Source organism: Rhinatrema bivittatum, chromosome 1 (assembly GCF_901001135.1).
Source record: "Rhinatrema bivittatum chromosome 1, aRhiBiv1.1, whole genome shotgun sequence".
Taxonomy (NCBI): Eukaryota; Metazoa; Chordata; class Amphibia; order Gymnophiona; family Rhinatrematidae; genus Rhinatrema; species Rhinatrema bivittatum.
In genome coordinates, this window is record NC_042615.1 from 740,077,999 (window position 1) to 740,091,519 (window position 13,521).

Genomic DNA, 13,521 nt, shown 5'->3' on the forward strand with positions numbered 1-13,521 from the left:
GTACTTTGTATTGGTAATGATGAATGCCCACCTTGAAGCGTAGGTATTTTCGATGAGGAGGGTATATTGGTATATGGGCATAAGCATCTTGAAGATCCAGAGAACAGAGCCAATCCCCTGCTTGAAGAAGTGGGAGCATTGTGCCTAGGGAAACCATCCTGAACTTTTCTTTTCTTAGAAATTTGTTGAGATTTCTGAGGTCTAGGATGGGTCGTAGGCCTCCAGTTTTCTTTGGAATGAGGAAATATCTGGAGTAGAATCCTCTGCCCTGCTGAGACCTGGGCACTGGTTGAATGGCCCTGGCTGTCAGAAGGGTGGATAATTCTATTTGTAGCTGAATTATTTGGGAATCTTGATGTGGGTAGGAAGTTGGTGGGAATTCTGGAGGAATTGAGAGAAAATCTAGCTTGTAGCCGTGAGCTACAATGGAAAGTACCCATTGGTCTGTTGTTATCCTTTCCCAGTTGTTGTGGAAAAGGGAAATTCTTCCTCCCACTGGTATGTTTTGATTTGGGTTTTGGAGGTTGGGTCTGATCCCTGGATCTGTGTTCAAAAACCCGTAGCTGGACCCGTCTGTGGAGGAGGCTGGGTACGGGCTGGTCTTGGTTGCCTGGCTTGAGAACGCTGGGTAGGTCTAGAAGGCCTAGATCTCGTAGGTTGATTGTAGTACCTCCTTGGCCTGTAGTATGGACGTCTAGGTTCCCTACGTGGGAAACGTCTAGGGGCCTGGGTGGTTGGTTCTTGAGGTAATTGTGACAATTGCCTTAAGGTCTCTGTGTGATCCTTAAGTTGCTGGACGGCATCTTGCACCTTTTCCCCAAATAAATTGTCTCCACGGCATGGCAGATCTACACGTTTGTCCTGTACTTCAGGCCTGAGATCTGACGCTTTTAACCAGGCCCATCTTCGAGCAGTGATGCCCGCTGCTGCTGTTCTTGAGGCTGTGTCAAAGTTGTCATAAGCAGCCCTAACCTCATGTTTCCCAGCGTCTAGGCCCTTGGCAATGATTGATTGTGCAGACTCTTGAAACTGCTCTGGAAGAGAATTCATGAAATGCTCCATCTGCTTCCAGAGATCCCTTTGGTACTGTGTCATGTACAGTTGGTAAGCAGAGATTCTGGAAGATAAAAGTGCACTTTGGTACACTTTCTTTCCCAAAGAGTCCAGAAAACGATGATCTTTTCCTGGGGGAGCTGATGAATGTGGACGTACCCTTTTAGATTTTTTCTGGGCAGATTCCACTACCACAGATTGATGTGGTAACTGTGTTTTTTGAAAACCTGGTGCCTGCTGCACTAGGTAAGTGGTATCTACCCTTTTATTCACTGCTGGGACTGTACATGGGTGTTCCCACACTCGTTGTTGTAGGTCCAACAGAACTTCGTGGATGGGAATAGCCAAAACTTGTTTTGGTGGGTCCACAAATTGTAATACCTCTAAGGTATGCTGTCTTGAATCATCTTCAGTGGAAAGTTTGAATGGAATGTTATCCGCCATCTCTTGGACAAAACTTGAAAAGGATAAGTCCTCAGGTGGGGATCTTTTTCTTACTTCAGGTGGTGATGGTTCTGACATGAACTCTTCAGAAGATGTCTCAGATTGTTGTTCATCCCAAGAGTCATCTTCATCTGGATGTTGATATGGAGGTCTTGGGATTGTTTTAGTAGGAATACCTGATGGTCCAGGTAATGGGTCCTCGATGGAGATCATTGGAGGATTTATGTCCATCCGTTTTTGAGGAGTTTTATCGACAACTTTTTGATATTTTTGTGAGAGTCGTCGAAAAAGTGCCAATTCCTGGGCCTCAGTATCTTCCTGCTCTGTAACTGTCGAGGGAAGGATAGGTGTCCTCGAAGTAGATGTCGAGTGGAATGCTCTCGGTGTCGATTCCGTCGACGGTGGTAACATTACAGCCGGAATTTGGGCGTATATCGACGTCGATGACGTGATTATTTTTGGTGTCGACGTCGATTGAGCCGTCGGAGCCAAAATTGACTCCGGCATCGGTATAGTCACCGGCATCGGCAAATTTGCCGGCATCGATGTGGAGAACATCGGCATCGACAATGAAGTCGGTATGGTAAGTTGTTCCTTCAGAGCCTGTGAAATCGCTTGACGGATTAATTCCGACCGCACAACCGTTGGGAGCAGAGCGGTTGAGGGCGGTGGCGTAGGCTGAAGCACAATTTCCTGACACGTACCTTGTGGCGGCTCTGGTGTCGATATCGGAGTGGAGGTAGGCCGAGGCGTTACTGACTCCGAGGTTTCCTGATTTTTAGGCCGCTTCGCTGTCGAGGGTTCCTGGGAAGCCGAGTCGGACAACGAGGGGCTTCGATGACGGTGTCGATGTTTCGACTTTGATTTGTCTATCGATTTCGTCGACGTCGAGGACGATGAAGGGGACGAGTGGTCTCCCGAAGGTCCCGGTTGAGGTTTTTTAAGTATTATCCTCTTAGTCGCTCCAGCCGGAGACGACTTCGACGACTGCGATGTGGAAGGAATTAGTTGCAGGCTGAATAGATGTTCCATCTTTTCAAGCCTGATTTTCCTAGTTTTTGGAGTCATCTCCGCGCACTGTGGACAGTTATGGACATCATGTTTATTTCCTAAACATATCACACATTCCGTGTGCGGGTCTGTAAGAGACATTTTTCTCATACACACAGGGCATTTTTAAAATCCTGTGGACATTGTAAAATCGACGGCCGTCGATCCGACTAAGGAGAATTTAAAAATATCTCCGAAATCAAAAATTTTTTTGACTGGGTTACTTACCAGCCGGCAAGAACAAACCCCGAGAGATTTCTGTGACAGAGAATTTCAAATTTCCGACTATTAAGTCGAATAACAGTTGAGGTAAACTCAACGGCTCCGGATCCGCGATGCTAGCTGCAGCGCAGAAAAAACGAAGACTGAAGAGAGACACCTGTGGCAGAGAATATCATAGCATGCTGGGCATGCTCAGTGGCCTCACTGGGGCCAGTCAAAAGTTTCTAGAAACTTTGACAGAAAGTTTTCCCGCTTGGGCTCCGTTCAGTGACGTCACCCATATGTGAGGACTAGCATCCTGCTTGTCCTGGGATAAAATACTTTTCATGTGCATATGTCTGCAGCTCTGCGCACATAGCTTATGCGTGCTTGGGTGGGGGGGGAGGAGAGTGACTCTTTGTAAGGCTCAGTCTGATACTCTATATATGGACCATTTTAAGGGGCCACTTTGATTCGGGGTGAGTTTTCGGGAGGTGGGTTGTGGTAAGGAAGGTGGTGTTAGACACATTCAGAGGTATCCATTGTAAAATTGACATCATAAAATAATTTTAGGCCTTATAAGGGATAAAAAGGAGTTGGTTTGTACAATGCAGCTAGCAGAGACTGCAGGATACAAATCAACTACTCGTTAGAATTTTCATCCCTTAAAATGGTCCAAATATAGAGTATCAGACAGCCTTACAAAGAGTCTCTCTCGCTCTCTCTCTCCTTCCCCCAAGCACGCGTAAGATATGTGCGCAGAGTTGCAGACATATGCACGTGAATATTATTTTATATCCTATGCGTATAGTTTATAAAATAGCATGTAACTTTGTGCACGGCGAAATACGCGACTTTATGGGCACATGTGCAGCCCTTTTAAAATCTACATGTAAGTGTGGAAGGAATTACAAACTAGTGTTCTTTATAAACCAAAAAAATGTAATAATTTTGTGTCTTATCAAAGCTGTCACCGCACGTGATTTAAGAAAAATTTGCCTATAGGATAATTTCTACGAATTAGAAGACCATGCTTGGACATACAAGATTACAAGCTTAAAGCCCAGAATTTTGGCAATAGATACCTCCAAAAAGGGTATCCATTTAAATATGTGAAACAAGCCTATTATCTTGCATTATTTACAATTAGAGATTTATTGTTACAAGAGGCACATAAAGAGAAGAAACCAGGTAAACGTATATTTTGAGAGATACCACGACCTTGAGGGAAATCTGTAGAATTATTACAAATGTCAGGAGGTGGTTGGCTTCCTGTTATTTTTGCTACACTAACATAGCTATCCCTCTGAAGATTTTTCTCCACTGTAGAATTATAACACACTGGAGAATTCTGCAACATTATGAAATTTTGAGGAGTTTCTGTTTGCCTTTTTCCATTGGTGCAATATTAGAGATAGTTTAGTGAAATTAAACCTTTGAGACATTGATTCATGGAAGAAACTGGGACATACTCTTGTGGAAAATGCTGTGTGTGTGCATTAATTTGGATAGAAACACATAATCAATTTCCATCTGAATACAATTTTGGAATAAGAACTATACATTAGGGAAGTGCATTCATTGGTACATTCGTTTCAGTGGTGTGGGCGTATCTCACGAATGGAAGGTAGGCGCGCATCGCCAAAACAAATGGACCAATGAATGCACATCCCTACTATATATATGTAGTTTATTTAATAGCTTGTCCCTGCAATAAATTTTATATCAGAAAAACACAGTGACAGATTTGTATACGGCTGGTTGAACATAAGATTTGCCTGTTGACTTTGACGCGAGAAGCACCGTGGTGCAGCATTTTATTGAGCATAAACATGTGTTTCAGGATATTCAGTGATTAATTTTGGACCAGATCGCATAAGGTAGACAGAGAGGCAATATGGTATTGAAGTTATTACAATGGAAACAGAAACTGATTTTTTGATCATGGACCACACATCCTTTAAGTTTAAATTGTGAGCTTGAATGGTCTGTTTGGGTCTGACTATGCCACAGTTTTTAGCTAATTTCAGTGGAAAAGACCTTTTGGAAAGCTACATTGGTTTAACCTACCATAATACTGGCTGAGATGACATCACATAATGTGATTTCATTGGTAGATTGCAAAATATAACGAATCGTTTGATTTCTCATCCAGATTTCAAAGAAAAATGGAGGCATCTGCCCATACTTACTAAATTGCAAAGGTGGCAATTGTGACACAGATCACCTGATGCAGAGCAGTTGGCATTGAAATGTGGCAATATGTCAGGTACAGTTCCATTGAATTTTATAATGCAATGGAAGTTTTATATGCATAAAAATAGTTTAAAAATGTTGATATTGGACCAATGATTATAACTACTCCAACTAAAATTATGCTTGATCAATTAAAGTGATACACTGATTAGATGAAGATCCCTACAAAACACGTTTGGGTTGTTGCTGTGAAATTAAGGAATATAGCGAATGCTTGCTATTGACATCTAATTTGGGTGCATTCAACTTTTGACTGTAAAGAGATTGTGATTTGCAATTATTAAAAAGTTCATTTCCACAGTTAAAACATTTTACCTGTGGAAAAGAATTTAATTTATGGCTTCTAAATATTAATCATAAAATTTCTTCTTCCTTTATAAGTCTTGTATCTTCAAACAAATATGCTACAACATATAACTTATTGTAACTCTCCCCCCCCCCCCAAAAAAAGGGCCACTCCCACCACCAAAAACAAACCAAACTTAAAAGGTAATTGTAATTGCTTACCTGACATTCATAGAGTTTTTTTCTTCCTTTTTTAGCTCCTACCCCAGATTGACAAGCAGTCAAATGACATTTAAGTGTGCTATTTCTAGCAAAGCGTTCATGACAGTTGGGACATTGAAATGGTTTTTCACCTGTTGAGGAAAACAGAGTATTACTACTAAGTGTTCACAACAAATCACTGCAACAACTGGTTTACTTTTTGTAGTTTTTATAAAAACTTTTTCCTCTATTGATTTTTTTTTTTTTTTTTTTATTTTTTTTAGAGGGGAGGGGGAGGATATGTATTATGATACAGAAGGTGTGGTTGTGCTCAAATTTTTCTTGACAGAAATGGAAGGCCCTCTCAGACCTTCATCTATTCTGAACCATTAATTCAAGGAAAATTAACTGATATTATACTAAAAACAAAGATTAAAGCTGCTGTTTATGTTACAATATCAGTGCACTTTGAGGTTGCTATTTAAAGGGTTTGTTAATGTTTGAAGTCAAACAGACAAAACCTGAGATTTGAATATCTCCCCTGTCCCTCACTCCTGGCTAAATTTTGTCTGGGCAACTTACTTCCAGCTCAAAAATGTACCTGGATAACAAGAGGCAGCACAAAAAGCATTCCCAGACCTCAGTTTCACTTTATCTGGGCATCACTGATATTCAGCATTGCACAAAATTAACCGGATAAGCATGGTTGGACAACCTATCCTAAATTTATCCAGATTTTTTATCCAGCGGATCAGTTACCCGGGTAAGTTCTGCTGAATATCTGGTTAAACTTACCCAGGTAACTTTTCTCTGATAACTTTCCCACTTGCTGGCTTACTCAATATAGATAAGCAGATTTTAAAAGGGTTATGCGCGCCAAGCCTATTTTGCATAGGCCTGGCGACGCGCGCCAAGCCCCAGGACACGCGTATTTCCCGGGGCTTTGTGAAAGGGGTGGGGGCGGTCTGGGGGCGGGGTGGGACCGAGGCTTCTGGCACAGCAGCTGGCCGGCGTGCACAAGTTACACTTGCCAGAGGTAGAGGGGGATTTAGGTAGGGATGGGGGGCAAGTTAGATAGGGAAAGGTAGGGGGGGGGGCCAAAGGAAAGTTCCCTCTGAGGCCGCTCTGATTTCAGAGGGATCGGGGAAAGCCATCGGGGCTCCCCTAGGGCCAGGTAGTGCTCACAAATGTAGGCCGCACGCATAGGTTTAAAAATCCAGCCCATAGTGTCCATTTACACACAGTACAAGACTGGCTGATATCTTGCTCAGAAAACAACCAGACTTGCGCCCACATTTTGATATGCAAATATTCATTCTAATTAATAAGAATATAAGAACATAAATTTTGTCATGCTGGGTCAGACCAATAGTCTATCCTATTTCCAACGGTGGCCAATCCAGATCATAAGTATGTGGCAGGATTCCTAGGTTCAATAGATTCCAAACAGCTTATCTCAATTGGATTTCTCCAAGTCCAGCTTAATAGTTTATGGACATTTCTTCCAGAAACTTATCCAAATCTTTTTTTAAACCCAGCTACGCTAATAGGTTTCATCACTTCTTCTAACAACGAATTCCAGTTTAATTATGTGTTGAGTATTACTTTTCCTTTAAATCTCCCCGTTTTACTTTATTATAAATGAGGTCTTACAATCTTATATGTTCTATTTATTTTTTTCCTATATTGTTTGCCTCAATTTTTTTATTGCTTGGATAATTTGATTGCATGTATATGCGATAAAATTCATAAATAAAAAAAAAGTGTTGAGTTAAAAAAATATTTTCTCTTATTTCTCTTAAAAATATCACTTAGTAACTTCATTGTGAGTCCCTTAGTCTTTGTATTTTTTGAAAGTGTAAAAAACCAATTTGCATTTATCCATTCCAATCAACTCATTTTATAGACCTCTATCTTATCTCCCCTCAGCTGTCTCTTCTCCAAGTTGAACTGCCCTAACCTCTTTAGCTTTTCCTCAGAGAGGAATTGTTTCATCCCAGTTATTTTGGTCACCCTTCTCTGAACTTTTTCTAATTCCACTATATTGTTTTTGAAATGTGGTGGCCAGAATTAAACACAATACTCAAGATGAGGTCACACCATGGAGAGATACAGAGGTATTTTGATATTCTCTGATTATTCCCCATTCATTTCCTAATAATTCCTAGAATTCTATTTGCTTTCTTGGCTGCAGCTGCACACTGGGAAGAAGATTTAAACATATTATTGATGATGCCAAGAGCTTTTTCCTAAGTGGCAACTGCCAATGTGGAACTTTGCATCATATAACTATAATTTGGGTTTCTCTTCCCTATGTACACCATTTTGTACTTGTCCACATTAAATGTAATCTGCCATCTGGATGCCCAGTCTCCCAAGGTCCCCTTGCAATTTCTCTCTGTCCTCTTGTGATTTAACAACATTGAATAATTTTGTATCATCATCAGATTTGACCAGCTCACTTGTTATTCCCATCTCTAGGTCATTGGCAGGTATCTTAAACATTAGCAGTCCCAGCACAGATCCCTGGGTCACTCTGCTAGTCACCTTTCTCCAATGAGAAAACTGACCATTTAGCCCTACTCGGTCTTCTTTCTTTTAACAAGTTCTTAATCCACAATAGAACATTGCCTTGTATCATATGACTTTTTCATTTCTTTAAGAGTCTATCCTGAGGTACTTTGTCAAATGATTTTTGAAAATTCAGATACATTATATCAACTGGCTCATCTTTATCCACATATTTATTCATACCTTCAATTCTCACCAGTTTTAGTTTTAATTATGCTTTTTGCTCTTATTCCTAGGTTTCCTTTAATTATCATAATAATATTCTTTATTGCATATTTTTCACACATTTTTACAACAAAGTGTGCACCCTTCATTTTTAAAGTTCCGAGTCCATTCTTCATTTATTCATGCTATATTTAAAGTGTTACCTGTGTCAATATGTCCGAGTGGCACTGTAATAAAGATCAGCACATCTCTGACTAGCTACAAAGATGGCAGTGGCTATACATATGAGGGTAGATAAAAAAACATGGATAGGTTTCGATAGGTTAGCTAGATAGACATATCTAGCAATGCTGCTGAATATCCCCATAGCAGGCGCTACTTAGGCAGTTAAGTCATATAAGTCTAAGTTTAGACCCTCTATTGAGCAGGTCTAACTTACCAGTATAATTTATCAATCTAAGGCTCAATATCGCTTCTTATTTGGCTAAGTAGCACCACCCCGATGTGCCCATTGCTCGCCCACAACTTATCCAGCTATGTAGCAGCCGCTGAACATAGCTGGATATTCAGTGGTCGCTACATAGACGGATAATTCTACTTATCTGGCTATCTAGCGCTGAACATACTTTGAATATTTGGCCCAGGGACACTTTAAAAAATTGTATTAGTAATGAAAAAGAAATTATAATCTATGTCTCATTTTAACAGTCATCTAATTATCTAAAGTTATTTTTCTAATACTTATGCTTTAGCATTAACTTTATCAAGATTTTGCTCTGGTATAAAAATTGTTCTAATTTGTCCTACTCTTTCTCTCTTTGCAAATACTGGGATACTGTCATTACAAAATCTGAAGCAAACATTTGATAAATCTGTCCCAATACGCTTTTGTTTTTTGTCCCTCTTTTTCAAACCCTCTCATCTGAGTCAGCATACTGAAGCAGCACTGAAAAGTCCTGCTGGCCCCAAAGCCTCAAAGGATGTCTCCTCTGACACGATCCCTTAGTGCTGGCTCTTCATGCCCAGAAAGGATTGCCACCGAAATGGCAGCTGCCTTCCTGCACTCTACAGGATTGCCAGTCAGGTTCCAAGAACAGCAGGATTTAAAGATTTTTACAGCAGTCTGTCTTGTGCACCAATTCTGAAAATTCCAGATACCGTACTAAAAGCCTACTGACATTTTAAGTCAGATGTAACCTCAGCTTTGAAGTCTACAAACCTTGAAGATGTAACCGTTAGTTCTTGTAGATTTAAACATTATTCTGAAGATGTAAACTTAGATTTTGAAGACTGTAATCTGTAAGTATTTGTATTCATTGTAAGAATTTGTATTTATTATTTAGCTATTTACATTGATCTGTTACCACTTGGTCCTGTTCTCTCCTTTACCTCAAGTTCTAAGTTCCTACAAAGTTAGCCTTGTTATTTTATACCCACTTGTTTGATGTAATTTTCCAATATTGGTTCTGTGTAAACCGAAGTGGTATGTACTAGTACATGAACTCCGGTATATAAAAGCCTTTAAATAAATAAATAATTTAATGGTGTAGGAGGCGGTAGTCTTCTGTGTCTTTTCGTCTATCAGGGGATGGTAAGGAAATGGATAGGTTCAGGTGAAACTCAGAGACTACCTTTGGTAAGAAGGAGGGGATGGTGTGAAGCTGTACTGTTCCTGGAGTAAACCGAAGGAACGACTCCCGACATGACAGCACCTGTAGTCCAGAGATGCGACGAGCCAAGCATATAAGAACATGCCATACTGGGTCAGACCAAGGGTCCATCAAGCCCAGCATCCTGTTTCCAATAGTGGCCAATCCAGGCCATAAGAACCTGGCAAGTACCCAAAAACTAAGTCTATTCCATGTTACCGTTGCTAATAATAGCAGTGGCTATTTTCTAAGTCAACTTAATTAATAGCAGGTAATGGACTTCTCCTCCAAGAACTTATCCAATCCTTTTTTAAACACAGCTATACTAACTGTACTAACCACATCCTCTGGCAACAAATTCCAGAGTTTAATTGTGCGTTGAGTAAAAAAGAACTTTCTCCGATTATCACCACCAAGAATACAGTCTTCAATGTTAACAGGCATAGAGACAGACTATGTAGGGTCCGAAAGGAAGGTCCTGCTAAAACAATCCAATACTAGATTGAGGTTCATAGGGAGACCAGCCACTTTAAGGGAGGTTGGAGGTGTTTAACTCCTTTTAGGAAACGGGTCAAGTCCGGATGCATCGACAGGTGGGATCCGTTTACCTCACCCCTGAAATAGGAGAGAGCCACCACTTGGACCTTCAAGGAGTTGAAGGACAATCCTTTGTTCAGGTCGTTCTGTAAATATTCCAGAATCATGGGGCTTTTGTTCGTTCACAGGGGCACCCTGCTTCAAATATTCCCCAGATTGTACATACGCAAGGGACGTTGAGAACTTCCACGCGCAGAGCAAGGTGACAATTACGGCTGCCGAATATCTACGCTTTGTCAGGCAAGCCCTCTCAAGGGTCAGACTGTAAGAGAAAATAGAGTTGGATCCTTGTGAAGAATCTGACCCTGCTGGAGAAGGTCCCTAAGCGGGGGGAGGCATAGGGGGCTCTCCATGAGGAGCCTCCGCATGTCTGCAATACCACATGCATCTGGGCCAATCCGGGGCCAACAGAAGACTAATCCTCTGTGGTGTTCGCTCTTACGGATGATCTTGCCCAGCAGAGGCTACGGAGGGAAGGCGTACAGTAAATTCTCCTCTGGCCAGGTCTGGACAAGGGCCTCTATCCCTTGGGAGCGCTGATCTCGTCTGTGATTGAAGAATCGGGGGACCTTTGCATTGTGAGATATAACCAGTAGGTCAATGCATGGATGGCCCTAGAGATCTACTAGGAGCTGGAAGGCTCTGATCGACAATGCCCATTCCCCTGGATCTAGACTCTCCCTGCTGAGAAATTTTGCTCTGATGTTGACTTTTCCCACGATGTGGGAGGCCAAGATCCCTTGTAGATTTAACTCTGCCCATTCCATACGGGGTCTATCTCCAGAGACACTTGGTGGTTTTTGGTTCCTCTCTGGCAGTTGATGTAGGCTACTGTTGTTGCATTGTCCAACATCTCGCGGACCGCCTGTCCTTGGAGCCTGTGGCTGAACTGCAGACATGCTAATCTAACCACTCGGGCTTCCAGGTGGTTTATGTTCCAGCTCGCCTCTTCCTTGGGCCATCACTCCTGGATTATCGATTCCTGACAGTGAGCTCCCCACCCTCAGAGACTCGCGTCTGTCATGAGGACTATCCAGTTCAGTGGGGACAGGATTACACTCTTGCTTAGATGAACTTCCTGTATCCACTGCTGGAGTCAAGAACATACGTCCATCTGTAGGTGGAGGCGAATCGAGTAGTCTTGACACAGTGGGTTCCAATGTGACAGCAGGGAGCGTTGGAGTGGCCGCATATGTGCCCTTGCCCACGGTACTACTTCCAGGGTTGACGCCATCAGACCGAGGACCTGGAGATAGCTCCACAGCCTGGAGCGCATTGTGTTTGTCAACCAACGCACCTGGTATATCGGCTTCCTTATCCTTGAGGGAGGTAGGAAGACCTTGTCCTGCTTGGTGTTGAACCAGATTCCCAGGTACTCTAAGGACTGGGAGGGTTTGAGGTTGATCTTGTCCATGTTAAGAACATAAGAACAAGCCAAACTGGGTCAGACCAAGGGTCCATCAAGCCCAGCATCCTGTTTCCAACAATGGCCAATCCAGGCCATAAGAACCTGGCAAGTACCCAAAAACTAAGTCTATTCCATGTTACTATTGCTAGCAATAGCAGTGGCTATTTTCTTAGTCAACTTAATAGCAGGTAATGGACTTCTCCTCCAAGAACTTATCCTATCCTTTTTTTAAACACAGCTACTCTAACTGCTCTAACCACATCCTCTGGCAACAAATTCCAAAGTTTAATTGTGCACTGAGTGAAAAAGAACTTTCACCGATTAGTTTTAAATGTGCCCCATGCTAACTTCATGGAGTGCCCCCTATCCGAAAGAGTAAATAACCAATTCACATCTACCCATTCTAGACCTCTCACGATTTTAAACATCTCTATCATATCCCCCCTCAGCGTCTCTTCTCCAAGCTGAAAAGTCCTAACCTCTTTAGTCTTTCCTCATAGGGGAGCTGTTCCATTCCCCTTATCATTTTGGTAGCCCTTCTCTGTACCTTCTCCATCGCAATTATATCTTTTTTGAGATGCGGCGACCAGAATTGTACACAGTATTCAAGGTGCGGTCTCACCATGGAGCGATACAGAGGCATTATGATATTTTCAGTTTTATTCACCATTCCCTTTCTAATAATTCCCAACATTCTGTTTGTTTTTTTGATTGCCGCAGCACACTGAACTGATGATTTCGATGTGTTATCCACTAGGACGCCTAGATCTCTTTCTTGGGTGGTAGCACCTAATATGGAACCTAACATTGTGTAACTATAGCGTGGGTTATTTTTTCCTATATGCATCACCTTGCACTTATCCACATTTAATATCATCTGCTGTTTCGATGCCCAATTTTCCAGTCTCACAAGGTCTTCCTGAAATCTATCACAATCTGCTTGTGATTTAACTACTCTGAACAATTTTGTATCATCTGCAAATATGATTACCTCACTCGTCGTATTTCTTTTCAATATATTTATAAATGATCTGGAAAGTAAGGGTCCCAATACAGATCCCTGAGGCACTCCACTGCCCACTCCCTTCCACTGAGAAAATTGTCCATTTAATCCTACTCTGTTTCCTGTCTTTTAGCCAGTTTGTAATCCACGAAAGGACATCGCCACCTATACCATGACTTTTTACTTTTCCTAGAAGCCTCACATCTACCAGTTCACCTTTATCCACATGTTTATTAACTCCTTCAAAAAAGTGAAGCAGATTTGTGAGGCAAGACTTGCCTTGGGTGAAGTCATGCAGACTTTGTCCATTAAACCATGTCTTTTTATATGTTCTGTGATTTTGATGTTTAGAACAATTTCCATTATTTTTCCTGGCACTGAAGTCAGGCTAACCGGTCTGTGGTTTCCCAGATCGCCCCTGGAGCCCTTTTTGAATATTGGGGTTACATTAGCTATCCTCCAGACATCAGGTACAATGGATGATTTTAATGATAGGTTACAAATTTTTACTAATAGGTCTGAAATTTCATTTTTGAGTTCCTTCAGAACTCTGGGGTGTTTACCATCCGGTCTTCAGTTTGTCAATCAGGCCTACCACATCTTCTAGGTTCACCATAATTTGGTTTAGACCATCAGAA

The 13,521-nt window shown here is 41.7% G+C and overlaps 1 protein-coding gene across 3 annotated transcripts in view; it reads right to left on the reverse strand.

Annotated features, from left to right (window-relative positions):
• The window catches only part of ZNF131 (zinc finger protein 131), a 232,284-nt gene that overhangs the window by 56,495 nt on the left and 162,268 nt on the right, over positions 1-13,521 (reverse strand). For all 3 annotated transcript variants that reach the window (XM_029577960.1, XM_029577950.1, XM_029577970.1), the window contains one exon: positions 5,512-5,642. In XM_029577960.1, the coding sequence (XP_029433820.1) occupies positions 5,512-5,642 (131 nt within the window). The remainder of the gene's footprint in view (positions 1-5,511; positions 5,643-13,521) is intronic.